Raw genomic sequence first — 15726 nt, forward strand, 5'->3', positions numbered from 1 at the left:
TATCATAAATGGATGTTATCAATGCATTTATAGATGGTCATACAGTGGCATATGCTACTTCCTTTTCATCTTCTCTGGTACAGGTAGTAATTCGCCATTTTCAGGTGAAAGAACTCCGATAGGATCCATCCGAGTGATTATAGCTTGATTTGCAGGATTGTCAAGCATGAGATTTCTCACACACAGCAAAGCATGTTCTCGAAGATCTAACGAATGATCATGATCAGCTTATTGCTCATCATATAAGATAGAAATATAAAGATTATGAGTTAAATGAGATGAATCATATTTTATGAATTTTTATCACTTACAAGGATTATTCTCATCAATCTCAGTCATGCCTAATATCAATTGAATGCCTTGATATTCTCTGACTTGGTTTCCCACGGAGATATCTTTGAAAGTCAATATACCTAGTAACTCAACCAAGTTTCGTTTTAATTGTGAGAATGGTTTCAGCTCATCTTTTATCGTCGTCGCCGTGGATGGGGAAGACGTTTGGGATCGAGGGTTGATACGTGGGAAGAATGAATCAAGAGATCGAAGTAGATCTAAGACATTTCAGGTAGAGTTAAATATGAACTGAGCGACAATACAGAAGAAGTATTCACCTATAATAGGTTTCACTACACCTTTGCTTTGTTCATCACTTTTCATTACTCCGACCATCTGTTCATCTCCTCCTTTCTTCATTGATTCACCATTATCTTTCCTTGACTGTACAGCTAAACCAATAGCACTTAAACCTTCACAAACCAGTATCAACCCTTCAAACACTTTCGGTAATCTAGGATCATCTTGTCCTGATCCTATACTACCTGAAACGTATACACTCAAATTGTGAAATAATGGTAGAAGGAATAGATGTGGACTAGGACTCGGTATTGGCGATGGAGGAGGAGAAGATGTTATATAAGAGTCTAGAATCTTTAATAGAATGGTTTGAGAAGGTGTTATAACCTCATTCGAAGAACCGAGAAGTTCAAATAATCTAGGATGAAGTGATAGACTAATGAATGAATTGAATATTGACGCGCTAAAATAAGAAGAAACATACACCATCATCAGTCACTTGTAAGTTTATGTACAGAGTGGAAGGGATTGTCATACCCAAGTTCGAATAGACCATCTTGTATTTCAACCCATTGCTCCATCCGGTTAAGTATCTTCGCCAACCATCGTATCCCACTTTCACAAAGTAACAATTTCCTTAAGCAACGATATCAGCTTTAGGCATAAGATTAACCGTGACATTCAACATACAATCTATCTTGACTATCTCTTACCATATTGTTAAGTAAATGTAAAGTCGCATGATTCGTCTTGGTATCTCTTGAATCGAGTAGTCGACTACCACCAATGTCTTGTTAGCTATCAGTCACCTGAAATGTGCATGGGTCGACATACATGATCACGTCGCCTTCTCGTTTTCCAGAAAGGTATAATCGGAGATACTTGTCCGCCAGATGATCCGCTCCTTCTTGAGACGATGACGGAGAGATGAGATTACACAATAGCTGTGCGAGAACAGATTGAAGTACGAAGACTGTGCAATAGGGTTATCAGGACCTCAAAGGTTCGTCGTGAAGCTCAAATGTAAATCCTGTTGGTAGGATAACTCACATCTGTCATCCTCGATTCTGACAAATGTGGTAACGTTAAATATCAATTTTCTAATATCTACTTCATGTATTCTACGAGTATGCAGAATATTAGCTGGACCGTTCAAACATGTTAAGATCAGATGGATGGAAACATACTCTGCTGTATCTTGATATTCCTTTATACCAGCTATCAAATTCCTTTCTAATTTACCTAAGGCTAAAGCAAGTTGTATTCTAGAATCTTCAGATGCGAATCCTTTGGAACTACTACCAGCTTTGGAAGAAGGATCAAAGGATTCCGCCAAACCCTTCCAGCATGATGCGAGGGCGTCGAAGATCGTTTGATGTTCATTCAAATCCACAAAATCCTCCCTGGAATAAATCACCATTCAGCTAAACCCCTCGATTTAATTTGGTCAGGAGACATACCTCTCGTCAAGATGATGAGCGAGATATCGAGCTACTTCCTCAGCTTCCTTGGCGATTTCCAAGCATCTTTCGTCAGATCTTAGTATCTCCTTCGCTCCTCCAAGGAGCGCTGTCTTCAGATCCTGCATGGTCAACTGAGCCATTATGCACGGGTGGAATAAGAAAAAGTTCAATTGGATAAACAAATTTATAAATGAAATGTACTAAACGTTTATGAAGTTGTGGTGGGGCTCCGAAGCGTGATGATCCAAAGACACCTGAAGATGTTTACGGTAGATTCAGTGGTATCTTTTTCCAGTTTCATTTACTTGTACATCCCTCTCAAGAGTTGACAACTCCTCTAGTCCCTTGTATATAGTTCATCCTCCTCCTTTTTGAAATGTCGATGGGACCACCCCCACCCCCGTCACCCACGGCGAATCGGTTTTTATCGAAATCGTCTTCTGGCACCATCGATAAACGACCACCTTCCCCTTCGCCCATCAGCCCTACTTCGTCAATGACCACCAAGCGACCTGTTGTAGTGCTGGGAGTATGTTCAATGGATGTCAAAGCTAGAAGCAAAGCCATGAGGGAAATCTTGACCAGATTGGTCGATATCGAAAAGGGTGGTGTGGACGTGAAGATTTTTGGAGATGTTGTTATTCTTGAAGAAGGTGAGTGAGCTATGAATCTCGAAAAAGACAGTGTGTCTTTGAAAAAACAGAGCTAATGATGAGTATTGGACTGTATGATAGATATATCTCATTGGCCACCTGTTGACGTATTGATATCATTCTTTTCAACTGATTTTCCATTACCAAAAGCGATTTCCTATACCCAATTACCTAATCGAACACCACCCATATCGATCAATTCGTTATCTATGCAATCTTTATTATGGGACAGAAGACTAGTCTTAGCTATATTAGATCACATTGGAGTGCCCACACCATCGCGAGCGGAAGTTTCGCGAGATGGCGGACCATTGATTCCTCGTTCGCTGAGAAGGAAAGTAAGGAGAGATTTGGGCTTGGTACTCCCCGGACCAAAGGCTAAAGATGAAGAAGAATGGGGTGAAGTCAATCAAGTCCCAGATAGATGGAAAGGTAAAGCTAAAAAAGAATTAGTTCCAAGAGGAAAAGAAGTAATCCTCAGATCAGACGGAGATGCTATTATCATAGATGGTAAAATCATAGAAAAACCTTTTGTTGAAAAGCCCGTAGATGGTGAAAATCATAATGTATATATATACTATAGAGGAGGTGGTGGAAGAAGACTGTTTAGAAAGGTGAGTCAGGTTTTCAGCCACAGGTCGTAAGGATATTGACTGATAATCTGGATATTTCATACCATGGTAGGTCGGAAACAAATCAAGTGAATATGATCCCAATCTATATCATCCAAGAACCATTGGTTCATACATTTATGAGGAATTCATCAATGTCGATAATGGTGAGTTGACAAAATTCGAGTCTTCCTTAACAAGACAGAAGGAGGATGTCCATTTACTGGGATGTTGATCGTTGAACCTTGGTTGTAGCGGAAGATATCAAAGTTTATACGGTAGGATCGAAATTCTATCACGCAGAAACTCGTAAATCTCCCGTTGTGGATGGTTTAGTAAGACGTAATGCCGATGGAAAAGAAACGAGATTTATAACTCCTCTGTCAGCTGAAGAAGCTCAATATGCAAAAGATGTAGTGGAAGCTTTCGGTCAAAGAGTTTGTGGATTTGATTTACTTAGATGTGAAGGTGGTTCAAGAAGTATGGTGATTGATGTGAATGGTTGGAGTTTCGTTAAAGGGAATCAGGTAAGCTAATTTACCTTGTACTACAATCAAAGCTACTTGAGCTGATACTATCTCAACATAGGCATACTATGGTGAGCATATTACTTCGTAACGAAGATGATTTGGGTGCATATTGATGACAGTGTAACGTAATAGATAAAGCCGCAGAGATTTTATCTGGTGTATGTCAAGTCGCTCGAGAAAGAAAGATCTCAACGATCCAATCAGGTTTACCATCTGTTGTACCCGATACCGAAACAGGTGGTGGATCAACTACTTCCACTCTGAGAGCAACAGTCACCGTCTTGAGACACGCTGATCGAACACCAAAGATGAAGATTAAAGTAAGTATTCACTTCTATTCGTGACTTCAGATACTGACTGTTTCCCTAGTTCTCCTTCCCAGCTCATGAAGCTTGGTCACAACCCTTCCTACGACTCTTACGTGGTCATCGAGAAGAAATCATCTTACGTGATACCAGACAATTACAATACATTTTAGCCGCAGCTGAAGAAGCATCTCAAATCCCAGGTATAACTCCCGAAGTATTGACCAAGTTGAGTCAGATCCAAGAAGCTCTAGGAAAGAAAATGTCTTTGCCAGGTACCAAAGCACAGCTGAAACCTAGTTTCGTTAAGAAAAAGGGTGATAAAGATAAAGAGAAGAAGGAAAAAAAGGAAAAGAAAGGATCAGATGAAGAAGATGAATTAACTGAAACTGAAGGACGTAAAAAAGTAAATGATTGGTTAAGAAGAGGAAGTACTTCACATCCACTTGATATTCCAAATGAAGAGGATCAATCGACTCTTTCAAGTATATCAGAAAACACCAATACGACAAGTTCGGGACTCACGGACCAAACTCAGACACAGGCTCAAACTCAAGAGGGTGAGGTAGCGAACGAACCTCCATTGACCGATCAAGATATCCCTGAAGGATTGGAGAAAATGCAACTTGTGGTTAAATGGGGTGGAGAAAGTACTCATTCAAGTCGATACCAATCAAGAGATCTTGGTGATGCATTCAAAAAGGATGTCATGATCATGAGTATGTTCAACTCACCTTCCTTAAGCAGTATCCAGATGCTAATATCACATAGACAAGGATGTTTTGAACAATGTCAAGATCTATACTTCTTCCGAAAGACGGGTTATCGTGAGCTGACTCATTCGTCAAGAACTTGGGCCAGACAGCGAAGCTGACACTGATAAACTTGACAGAACACCGCTCAAATATTTGCCAACGCTTTGCTTGGTCTTGAAGGAGGTTCATCGTCCCATTCGTCAAGTATCGCCGGAGCTCGTAATACATCTGAACCATGTCCTCAAATCAGTCATTTGATCCAGAGGAGAGATTTGCTCGATGATAACAATGCAGGCAAGGAAAAGATGACTGAGGCGAAAAAGAAGCTCAAGGTGAGTTTCTCTGACTAGCTCATACCCGGGACATGTAAACTGAGTGTAATTCTTCAGATCTTACTTCGAACAGGAGAGACTGATAAACGACCTGATTTGGCTTGGCCTAAGTCGTTCAAAAAAGAACCAGTGGAAGTAGTAAAAGTAATGTCACATTTCTATCGTAACTTGAAATCATAAATTGTAACATACTCACAAGTCGATCATTGCTGTTTGCAGGATGTAATTGAGCAATTAACTGAACTCAGATCAATAATGAGACGTAATTACGAGAATGGAAATGTCGATAAAATCCCTCAACAGAGGTGGTGTTCAGGTGATTCACCTTGGCTATTCAGAGAAAGATGGGAAAAGATCTTCGAAGATTGGGTAGGAGTAAAACAGGAGAAATTTGATCCTTCAAGGGTGAGTCATGAGATTGATGGATCGAAAATGCAGGCGCTGATCCGGTCCGTTATTGCCACAGGTCTCAGAGCTATATGATAGTGTGAGTATACGGTACCTAGATAAAATCTAGATAATCCAGCTAATCTTGCCAATGGTATGACAGATCAAATATGATAGTCTTCATAATCGCACCTTCTTATTCGCAGTATTTGATCCGGAAGGCAAGGGACAAAACTTCAAACCTGGAGTTGAGAATCAAGATCGACGTATGTTTCCATGTATAATGTTCGTAGCGTAGTAAAAGTGAGCTGATGTACTGTCTACAGGATTACACGATCTTTACGGTCGAGCAAAAGCATTGTTCGATCTTGTCGCTCCTCAAGAATATGGATTTGACGCTGAAGCCAAAGAGGAGATTGGAGTTTTGACAAGTCTGCCTTTATTACGAAAAGTATGGGAGGATCTGGATGAAGCCAAAACCACCGGCAAGAGTTCGGCTTGTTTCTATTTCACGTGGGTGGTGTTTTGGTCTCACACACAAGGGAGGGATTCTTTAGCTGATAGAAAGGGTCTGATATTTTACAGTAAAGAATCGCATATAACCACCTTTGTCCACCTTCTTCTCGCTTCAGGACTTCCATTTACGAATGTACGAATACCCGAACTCGATTATTGTTCTCATTGCACCATAGAACTGTGGGAGAAGAGTTCAGGAAACGCTTCAACAAGAGGTCAAAAAGATTTCTCCATCAGATTGAGCGTTAGTGAAGGTGCACATAGTCCAGCTGTATTAGATAGCAGTGTCGATGCTGTAAGTTGTACTTTCACCACTTGATTTATCGATATGACCTCATGGAGAGCTGACTGCGCATATGAATAAAGAGACATAGTCTTACCGTTCAACCTAGAAAGAAATTGTCTTCACATATAGATTATGAACTTGCAAGACAATGTTTCTCTAAACATTTCGACAAAGGTTTATCGTTCTCCACAACTCCTTTAGAGGTGAGTAGAGTACTACTGTCTCTTATGATACGAGAAATACCTCAAAATTGACTCCGCGATTGTCACAGGGAGACGAGGTATATCTCAAGAAACCGATTCAAGATGAGAGCGTCTTACCGCTATCATCCTTGCATTCTCGTACCGGAGAAGAGACTCCAAGGATGATCAGTAGTGCAAGTAGTGATAGGAGTCATCCAGGTGCTTCCGATGGTGGTTGGTAAAGGTATTCTGTTCTCATTGTATTCTAGTTCCGACGTATTTTAAGGGAAATAAAACAGTAAACATCTTTTGATGCCGGGGATTGCATGAATACTTTCGGTCTTGTCTTCGGCGATCTAACCGAGAATGTTGTTCAGTCTGATGCTCCATGGTGATCGTATGCGTTCTTAGGAGAGCCATGTATATGCATCTGGTCATCTTAGTATATCACTCACTCCTGCTTATCTGAACCATCTGCATATAGAACTGCTGTGATGGAGAGGATGAAGCTTGGTGGGATGATTACGTAAGCTTGTACCCTATGCCCTCGGCCCCCCCCTTTTGATGACGCAGTTGTTATATGTTATATAATTAAATATACTACTATGGTGGTGGAAAAAAGCTACTGTGTGATGATGAATTCATTAATACCCAAACATTCTACATGTCTTCATTCATTGCTCTGAATATCTCACTCTGCACAACACAACTCATCTTCCCACTTTTGTCAGACGCTCGTACACGCGATAACTCTGTACCCAGCCCATCAACGCTAGTGATTCCTGAGATCTAAACTTGGCTTTTAGTGAATCTTGGCATTTCATTTCATTTCATTCAAGTGGGGTTGCCGTCCGTCCATCGGCCATTTATTCATATATCAGTAATCTTAACATCCTTTGATACAATCGATATCTCGCCAAAAAGGTATCAAATACATCTGTCTCAATATATCAAGTGAACAGTCCGATTAAAAGTCTCGTCGCTCAGTACCGAAGTGAGAGCTTGGCATTCCGATATTCATGATGGGTCTTTTATCACAAGGGATGGATTCTCTTTCTTTAAGATCATCAAAATCTAGAAGAGCATCTTCAGCTTCTGGAATGTCTTTACCTGGTGATAAATCAAATCAGCAAAACAACACAGGCGAAACTCAAATTGATGATGGTGATGAAAACGATACTTCCACCCTGGACAAAGAAGAAGGAAATGTATTGATGGCATTGATCTCACAATGTGAGTAGTCTCTGGACCTTTCTTGACCTTGTTTGATTCTCTCTCGCATCGTATTGCACACAATTGTATATACACTCCTACGTAACACGCGTAGGTGTAACACACATACATGGACCATTACTTTCCGGTAATCTGTATCTTAACAGTTTTGCTTACAAATACATTTTACCCTCTACTTTCAATAGTACGGCCAGGAATGGATTTATCGAAAATCGCTTTACCAACTTTCGTACTTGAACCCAGAAGTTTATTAGAAAGAATCACAGATTTCTTCTCTCACCCCGAATTGATCTTTGGGTAAGTCAGCTTTCCGGAACCTCTTTGGCACATAAACACCAAGTCCAAGCTGATCATATGAATAGAGCTGGTGCTGAACCTGATGCCAAAGAGAGATTCATCAGAGTCATGACTTACTACTTGAGTGGATGGCACATTAAACCTAAAGGGTGAGCAGCTAGTAGCTGCCTCTTCCATGTGACTCGGTAATCAGCTGACATGATGTTACTTGACAGTGTCAAAAAGCCGTAAGCTCTATAGTGCCTGTGCCCTAGGATCTGCACATGAGCTTATATGATTCAACAGATACAATCCCGTCCTTGGAGAATTCTTCAGATGTAGTTATACATACCCCGATGGAACAGAAGGTTTCTACGTCGCTGAACAAGTATCTCATCATCCAGTAAGCTTCACTGTCGTATTTATTGTCTATGAGTAATATCGACTGAATAAAACTGTTGTAGCCCGTATCTGCGTTCTTCTACGTATCACCTAAGAATGGACTGCTAGTTACTGGAGAATTGAAACCCAAAGTGTGTATTAGCTGACATCTTCCTATAAGTGTGGAATATAGCTGATGACCTATTTTTGCCACAGAGTAAATTCTTGGGAAACAGTGCTGCGACTATTATGGAAGGAGAAGACAGAATACGTTTACTTGATAAACCAGAAGATGGAGATTATGTTATTACTGTAAGCTATGTCTATGCGGTTCATCTTAGCGCTTTGAAGCTTACAGAGACGCAACAGATGCCAAACACTTATGCCAGAGGTATCCTTTTCGGTAAAATGTTGTTAGAGCTTTGTGACGTATCAACGGTAAATAACCCAGCTACCAAATACCACGCGGATGTTGACTTTAAAGCAAAAGTAAGTGGTAATCCGTTATTACATGTCAACAATCTGTCCTCGGCTTGGAAAAGGATCTCTTCCTAACGCTATGAATTAGGGCTGGATCTCAGGAGGATACAATGTCATCGGCGGAAAAGTTTCTGGACCTGGTTCAAGTGATGTTGGCGAGGTGTCTGGTCATTGGTCATCCGCAATCGAATTCGCAGATAAGAAGACAAAGGAGAAACGAGTCGTGTTCGATCCCTCAAGAGCGAAAGTCGTTCCCAAGAACGTGTTGCCTGAGTCAGAACAGGAGGAATACGAGTCCAGGCGGTGAGTACAGTCTGCCCCTTATATGTCGTTCACATGCTTTCTTCATAACTGGCTGTCCGCTGTCGTTTCGCTCCTCTCTTTCCTTGCAATCTCGCTGATTTGCTTCATCCAGACTGTGGACGAGACTCACGGAAGCGATCAAGACTGCGGACATGCACGGTGCAACGGCTGAAAAGACTGCTGTGGAAGATCGACAAAGAGAGTTGGTAAGAAAACGAGAAGCCTCAGGTGAATCTGCACCAGAATCCAGATTCTTCAAACATGTATCTGGTGATAGATGGATGCCTAAATTGGATGTTGACAGGTGATTTTTTTGACTGGTTCCCGCTTGCAATCTTCATGCGACAATACTGACGATGACGTGTTCCTTATCCACTAGCCTACCAGCTGATCGACAAGAGATGGAAGATAAAGTCAGACAATGGATCTTCGGTGACAAATCACCTTCGTCGTCAGGTACATCTGCTACAACTTCACCTAGACAAACGTCACGAAAACAATCTGGCCCTGAATCAATCGCAACTCCCTCTACCCCTCAATCACCTTCTGCTTCCGGAGGGCAACCCGCTACTGCAAGTACTGCAAGTGCCGATACGGCTTCTGTGACAAGTGTAGATACGAGTGGAACGGCAGCTTCTGTCCGTGAGTTTACGAGTCCTCATTCTGCCTACTATAAGACATAGGCTAATCCCAGGTGCAATGTCATATAGCATCAGTAGTCACTGCTCCTGGTCCACCAGCTTCCGGACCTAAATTCGATCATCCCGTTTAGAGGGTTTTACATATTATGTATATGTGCAGAATAATTTGGATAAGATTTCTGAAAGTTTTTCCGCGATAAATGTAGATTATATATATGCTTTTTTTCCCTTCTCAAGATCAGAGTTATATATACTTTTTCCATTTTCCTCATTCATGCAAGATTGATTCTTTCCCCATCCGTTATGCTTTCCTTGTCTTTGCGTGCATAGTCGTTGCGATGACGGTTTGAATGAATGCATAAGGTGAAGACATATTCGCTGAACATAATAAGCGGGCAGTGCCACATTTGACAGATTGAACCAATTGAATTCATCGGAAATGAATTTGATCCCGTTGACGTTGGTGTTCGTTGATCGTATCCTTTACCGCAAAGATTGAAGAGACCATGTTGTTGAAATAAACTTCCTGTTGAAGGTTTACAAGTATCTCGAATCTAGACGCAAAGCTCAGTAAGACGCAATGTCATTAGCAAGAACATTCAAACATGCTAGAGCTGTAGGATTCAAAGAATGGTTCCGACAAATGACGTGAGTTTACTCGACTTCAGATGGTGATTTAGTTCTATGAGGGTTGAAGGAGAGAGGGTGTGGTGAAAGAAGCGTCAATATGTTACGCATCGATCACTACCCTCTCTGATGTCGCTGTAGAATACATATGGATTGAACGACGGAGATATGAGTGTGAAAGAAGAGACTGAATCAAAATTTAGCGGATTATTGCTGAAGCTAATTCGTCCAAATATCAATTTTATATATCAATAGTTATATCGGAGACGCAAAGATGGGTAGATTAGCAGGAACAGATCAATTTGGAAATCGATATTATGAGAATTTAGATCCAAAGGAGGAAGTTCCAGGTGAGTTTGGGTTTTGATTTTGGTTTTGGTTTTGGTTTCTGCTCACCGCGTTCTGATTAAATTATCATCGTGATCATTCTTCCTCTTCCCTTCGTGCAATCACAAGAGATTCCACGTCCCCTTGAAATACTACCATCATCATCAATAGTACTCGTGTATTCTCATAGAGGCATTGATAGTCTACCTTGACGATCATTACCAGATTCATGGAATGACGCTGACGATTTTCTTCATGCCAATGATAATAGGCCGACATAGGTGGATAGATTATTCACAAGACGATTTTAACGCTGCTCAAGTTCCACCAGAATGGCATTCTTGGTTAGCACACATAAGGAAAGATGCACCTCCTGAAGATCCAATCATCCAACAATCAACACCACCTTGGAAGACTGTGAGTTCCGAGTTTGTGGTTCCTATCTCTCTGATCTCTTATGGTCAAACTTCAACCCGGAAGGAAGCGAAGGAGGACGGGGAATGTCGTCGTGGTCGTTCATTGGAACCATATAGGAAGTCGTTGAATTGGTCAGAGTGCATAGTGCATGGTGCTGTATCAAAGTCAAACTGAAAATCCCGAGCTGATCCCATACATACTTCACGTAGCCATACGTAGAAAACATGACTGGAACAAGAGGAGCTTTCAAGACGTACTCGACCACTGCACCAAAAATCAGAGCCTGGGATCCCGTTGTCAAACCACGAGGTGGTACTTCATCGAGTGCTTAATCTCATCGGATAGACTGTCGGGTTGATAGTGGTAGTAGTATGCATTTGGATCTTACACAGGATTCCTATCGGTATACAACATCTATCAATTCACTAATTAACAAATACGATATAAAGGGTGATAAATTATGATGTAATCTACTGATGTCGGTTGTTTACTGCTTTACGCCCGCTGTCATCACTTTCTCCAGGTTCTCGCTCATCATCTTCATCACCATCACAATTCAGAATCAGTGGAGGTCCTTTTCATAGCTGCTTGAGCTAATTCGTCGAAACTCAATTCACACATAAATCGATATCTTTCCCAAGGCGATGATAGCTCTTTGAAATTATCATCTGGATGATGAGAATATGTCTCATGTGAGATACATCTATTCGTCAGATCTGCATGATCAAGATATTCAATGTCAAACAACACACTGACATGAAGGCAAGTTTAGTGCGTCAGGAGTAAGTGTGCACTGATGATATGACAGAAACCAGATTAGACATTACGAGTGGCCATTTCGGTTCATTAAGGGCTTAACGCTTCGATGAATTACCGATGGTATATGTATTGGCACTTCTGATAGTCATCAACCTAAGCTTACAACTATCAGATTCCAAACTAAATCCAAAAGGTCCTAAACCATTTACGGTTTCATATATATTTTTGAAGAAGAAGAAGAAATGTTGAACATACAGATGTGGTACATGAATTTCTATATTACCTTTATCACTTGATGTTTGAGGTAGTAAAGCCTTGAGATTCACTAATCAAGGTGTTTTCGAAGATTCTTCACTATTGATCGGTACATTGTCTGAGGAATGTCCAGAGCCAAAGGTGAACGATTCGATCATTGGATGGACGCAGGTATGCTGGTGTTTCAATTTGCCGAACTATCGTCGACTCATTATCGTTCTTTCACGAATCTCATAAAAGCCTATACGATATCTCAAATTTACTCTCAAGTCCATTAGTCAATGAATGCCTACGGGTGGTATACGATACGAGCACCAACACGAATATGAACGCACCTATTCATGTTGAGTAGTGGAGAGGTACAGCACCAAACATTATAGATGAATATCAAGTTATGTTATGGCTCTAACCGCTGTCTACAGTAGATTTATCATTGGGAGGGAAAATATTAGGAGTCGGCCAAAAACGTTATGCATGATAAACTGCTAATTTCATCAGACTAGTTCCGTTTGCTCTTTTTAACTCTACATAATAGTACAACAAGATCATAGAAGATGACAACCACTCTACAAAATGCCCTACACGTTGGGCTGGCACAGTATCCATCATCGATCTCGATGCAAAGGAGTTTTTCAAGTAGTAGGTGACTTTATTACTTGTCCTTCGCTCAATCTCCGCTCATAATAATCCATATCATCATCTCGATTCCTCCTCATAGACTCACTACCTAACTCTTCAAAACTATATCCGCACATGCATCGATATTTTGTCCATGAAGATGAAAATATCTCTTTTATATCTTCGGTGGATGATGATGCTTTATCCGAAGTTTCATCTGAGGTTTATGTGATTATCATTAGCATTGATCGGCAATTATCGATTGGCTCTGAGGTTGATGAACGAGAGTTACTTACAAGTAGGAAGGTTCAACGCTTTCACTGTTAAACTGCACTACGGTTCCCACCAAAATCATCCGTTAGTTCGTTGAACGCAATTCAGGGAGAAAACTCTGCATATATGTGGTTGATTAGATAACTTTTGATTACTTACCGAAGGTATCAATACCGGGAATTTGATAATCAATGATCTACATTCTCCTGGACCATTGATAGGTTCCCCTTGAGCATTTTCTCCGTATATCGAATGCCATACTTGTATTGTGATTTCATGCTTGACATCGATTGGCGTGATCGTTCTATACCAAACGAAAAGATGCAGTCAGCAACCATCAGATCACAATCCACCAATCCAGGACAAGGGGAGTGTAGACTATATATGAATGGAATTTTGACTCGCCCATCAAGGGTGGATGGAGCTAAATTGAGATGATCGGGTAATCTGACAACTTGTTTGATTTTCCATCCTTCTTCACCTTGAGCAACATGAATATTTTGACCTTGATCTTTTGCACCAATCACGTCTTTACCTTTCCAGATAAAAGGTACTTCTTTCCCAGGATGATCATGACCTTTAGGCATCTCACCAACTTGATATAACAATTTCGATTTCGTCTTTGTTGGATGATAAGGCGGTAGATCTGGTGTTCGAGGGGATACTATCGAACACGATTGAGATATGACGAGACGAACGCAAAATATCGTTGTGGTGGGAGAAGGAGATGGGAATGACAATGAGAATATGCATACACAAGATACTGTAAACTGAAAAAAAAAAAAATGTAAGCTGAACTAAACCAATAGGAGGTGATTCCCACTCTCTGCAGAACAAGGTGCTTGGGAGGAATCGAGTAAAGACTAACCTCATCGGCTGAGAGACTATACCTTATTGGCCCTAAGCCATCGATCAATGTATCTCTCCTTATATCCAATTGAGTGACATCACCATCACTGAAAGGGTTAGGTTGAATCATTATGACTCTAGATGTGTACAGATCACCTTTCATCCAAGTTATCGAATCACCTTCCAATCGTTTAGAACTGGTACCTCGAAGGGTTTCTCCAGTTGATGTTGAGCTACAGTACGAAGGTGAATCACCTCTACCATTATAGTGAAACGATGATGACGCATCATTTGTTCTCGTCGCGACTGATCCTTCCGCTTCAGCTTGATAAGCAGGAGAATCTCCACTAGATATCTGATCTATTCTCCTAATTATATTCTCTCCATTACTCGTTGAATTAGGACTGACACTGCTAGCGTGGATATCGCCTTTCTTCGCCGATGGTGCAGATCTAGCCATCACCTCCTCAAACGCAGCCCGATTGGCTAGATCCTTCTCCAAAGCTGACTTGAAAGAAGGCTTGAATATGGATGTAATTGATGATAAGGTTGATGGTGGAATTGGAAGTCCTTCTACTTTAGCTGTCACTATATGTGTGATTCCTCCCCATATAAAGTCATCCGATATGGCCAAAGTAGAAGGGAGAAGCACGGAGAACGAAAAGCTGTCCATATGACAAAAAACATAAGATCAGTATATGACAATATGGCTGTCATAATATCTTTGCATATAAAAGCACAAAATCAAAATATAGACATACGATTGTGTTCCCTTATTTAACCAAATTCCATCCTCTTCATTATGTTTATCTACTCCTTGCGATATACTGACTATTCTTTCAAAAATCCCATCTTGTTCCCATCCTCTTTCAACTCCCATATGTAAGCTACATATACTTTGAACGCCCACTTGAATACTTTTCACTTTACATTTTTCAGGTATTGTGACTTCTAAAGTACCAGATAAGATCTTATCTTCACCTTGAAACGTTAATTCAGAGGGCAGAAGATCGTTCTGTCTAGGTGGTTTAGGTAATATCACTCCACTATGATAAATCATGCACAAGGCGAGAAAATCAGCGTAATGAAAACAGATAGATTCATTTGACAACAATGACGATGAGAAAGATGACAAGTAATGAAAATTGTACTACTGGTTGATACTCACAATCTAGGTAAGTAGATTTTCAAGTTACCCTTTCGATTCAAATTGCCTATGTCCGGACTGATCATTCTGAAATTGATAGGTCGAGGTACTTTTGGACCGTGGTCGAGCCTCGGTGGATTAGGATTAAACGTCCTTCCATCGTCTGATGAAGTTGGATTTGAAGTTGAATTTGAATTGATTAGATGTGGGGTCGAAGCAGGACCCAAGACATGGTCAATATCTCCCGATGTTCCTGCTGGATCCATCTTAAATATTATCAATGGGAGTCACTAGCCTTCATGACTGCCGCTGAATGAGGGCAGCGTTGCTAGTGATATAATACTTTACACTACTTTGGAGAAGGAATTGTTGCGAGAGGATGAGATCTTGTTGTCAACAACAAACGTGATCATCAGGCACGCGTGTTTATAATACTGCAAATTCCACTTTGGGAATCCCGCAAGGCAACTTTACAACGATAGCATGATACAAGTGATAATCTATACCAAAGATAAGTATCTACAAAACAGTATGAATGTCTCCTCCT

The 15726-nt window shown here is 40.8% G+C and overlaps 5 protein-coding genes across 5 annotated transcripts; 3 read left to right on the forward strand and 2 right to left on the reverse strand.

The window, feature by feature from the left end:
- Positions 1 to 54: 54 nt before the first annotated feature.
- Positions 55 to 2161, reverse strand: IL334_005317 (uncharacterized protein; the record flags this gene model as incomplete). Its single annotated transcript, XM_062937030.1, has 9 exons — positions 55 to 206; positions 312 to 551; positions 612 to 1036; positions 1111 to 1209; positions 1264 to 1350; positions 1408 to 1546; positions 1624 to 1694; positions 1761 to 1976; positions 2034 to 2161. 9 exons carry the CDS (start codon positions 2159 to 2161, stop codon positions 55 to 57), a joined length of 1557 nt encoding a protein of 518 aa, XP_062793081.1.
- Positions 2162 to 2412: 251 nt separating this feature from the next.
- Positions 2413 to 6835, forward strand: IL334_005318 (uncharacterized protein; the record flags this gene model as incomplete). Its single annotated transcript, XM_062937031.1, has 17 exons — positions 2413 to 2689; positions 2771 to 3303; positions 3374 to 3467; positions 3556 to 3827; positions 3889 to 3898; positions 3963 to 4150; positions 4200 to 4854; positions 4907 to 4962; positions 5028 to 5222; positions 5280 to 5366; positions 5442 to 5627; positions 5689 to 5709; positions 5773 to 5875; positions 5936 to 6122; positions 6195 to 6420; positions 6492 to 6614; positions 6683 to 6835. 17 exons carry the CDS (start codon positions 2413 to 2415, stop codon positions 6833 to 6835), a joined length of 3366 nt encoding a protein of 1121 aa, XP_062793082.1.
- A 780-nt stretch (positions 6836 to 7615) lies between these two features.
- On the forward strand, positions 7616 to 10038 carry IL334_005319 (uncharacterized protein; the record flags this gene model as incomplete). Its single annotated transcript, XM_062937032.1, has 12 exons — positions 7616 to 7826; positions 8012 to 8123; positions 8189 to 8272; positions 8339 to 8350; positions 8409 to 8505; positions 8567 to 8635; positions 8700 to 8795; positions 8853 to 8972; positions 9052 to 9266; positions 9379 to 9570; positions 9646 to 9908; positions 9977 to 10038. 12 exons carry the CDS (start codon positions 7616 to 7618, stop codon positions 10036 to 10038), a joined length of 1533 nt encoding a protein of 510 aa, XP_062793083.1.
- A 449-nt stretch (positions 10039 to 10487) lies between these two features.
- On the forward strand, positions 10488 to 11610 carry IL334_005320 (uncharacterized protein; the record flags this gene model as incomplete). The annotated part of the gene is made up of 4 exons (XM_062937033.1): positions 10488 to 10555; positions 10790 to 10884; positions 11133 to 11278; positions 11488 to 11610. The coding sequence occupies 4 exons, from the start codon at positions 10488 to 10490 to the stop codon at positions 11608 to 11610; spliced, it is 432 nt and encodes a 143-aa protein (XP_062793084.1).
- Positions 11611 to 12924: 1314 nt separating this feature from the next.
- On the reverse strand, positions 12925 to 15445 carry IL334_005321 (uncharacterized protein; the record flags this gene model as incomplete). The annotated part of the gene is made up of 7 exons (XM_062937034.1): positions 12925 to 13127; positions 13207 to 13243; positions 13343 to 13487; positions 13589 to 13953; positions 14052 to 14697; positions 14794 to 15078; positions 15201 to 15445. 7 exons carry the CDS (start codon positions 15443 to 15445, stop codon positions 12925 to 12927), a joined length of 1926 nt encoding a protein of 641 aa, XP_062793085.1.
- Between the last annotated feature and the right edge of the window lie 281 nt (positions 15446 to 15726).

Source organism: Kwoniella shivajii, chromosome 7 (assembly GCF_035658355.1).
Source record: "Kwoniella shivajii chromosome 7, complete sequence".
Taxonomy (NCBI): domain Eukaryota; kingdom Fungi; phylum Basidiomycota; class Tremellomycetes; order Tremellales; family Cryptococcaceae; genus Kwoniella; species Kwoniella shivajii.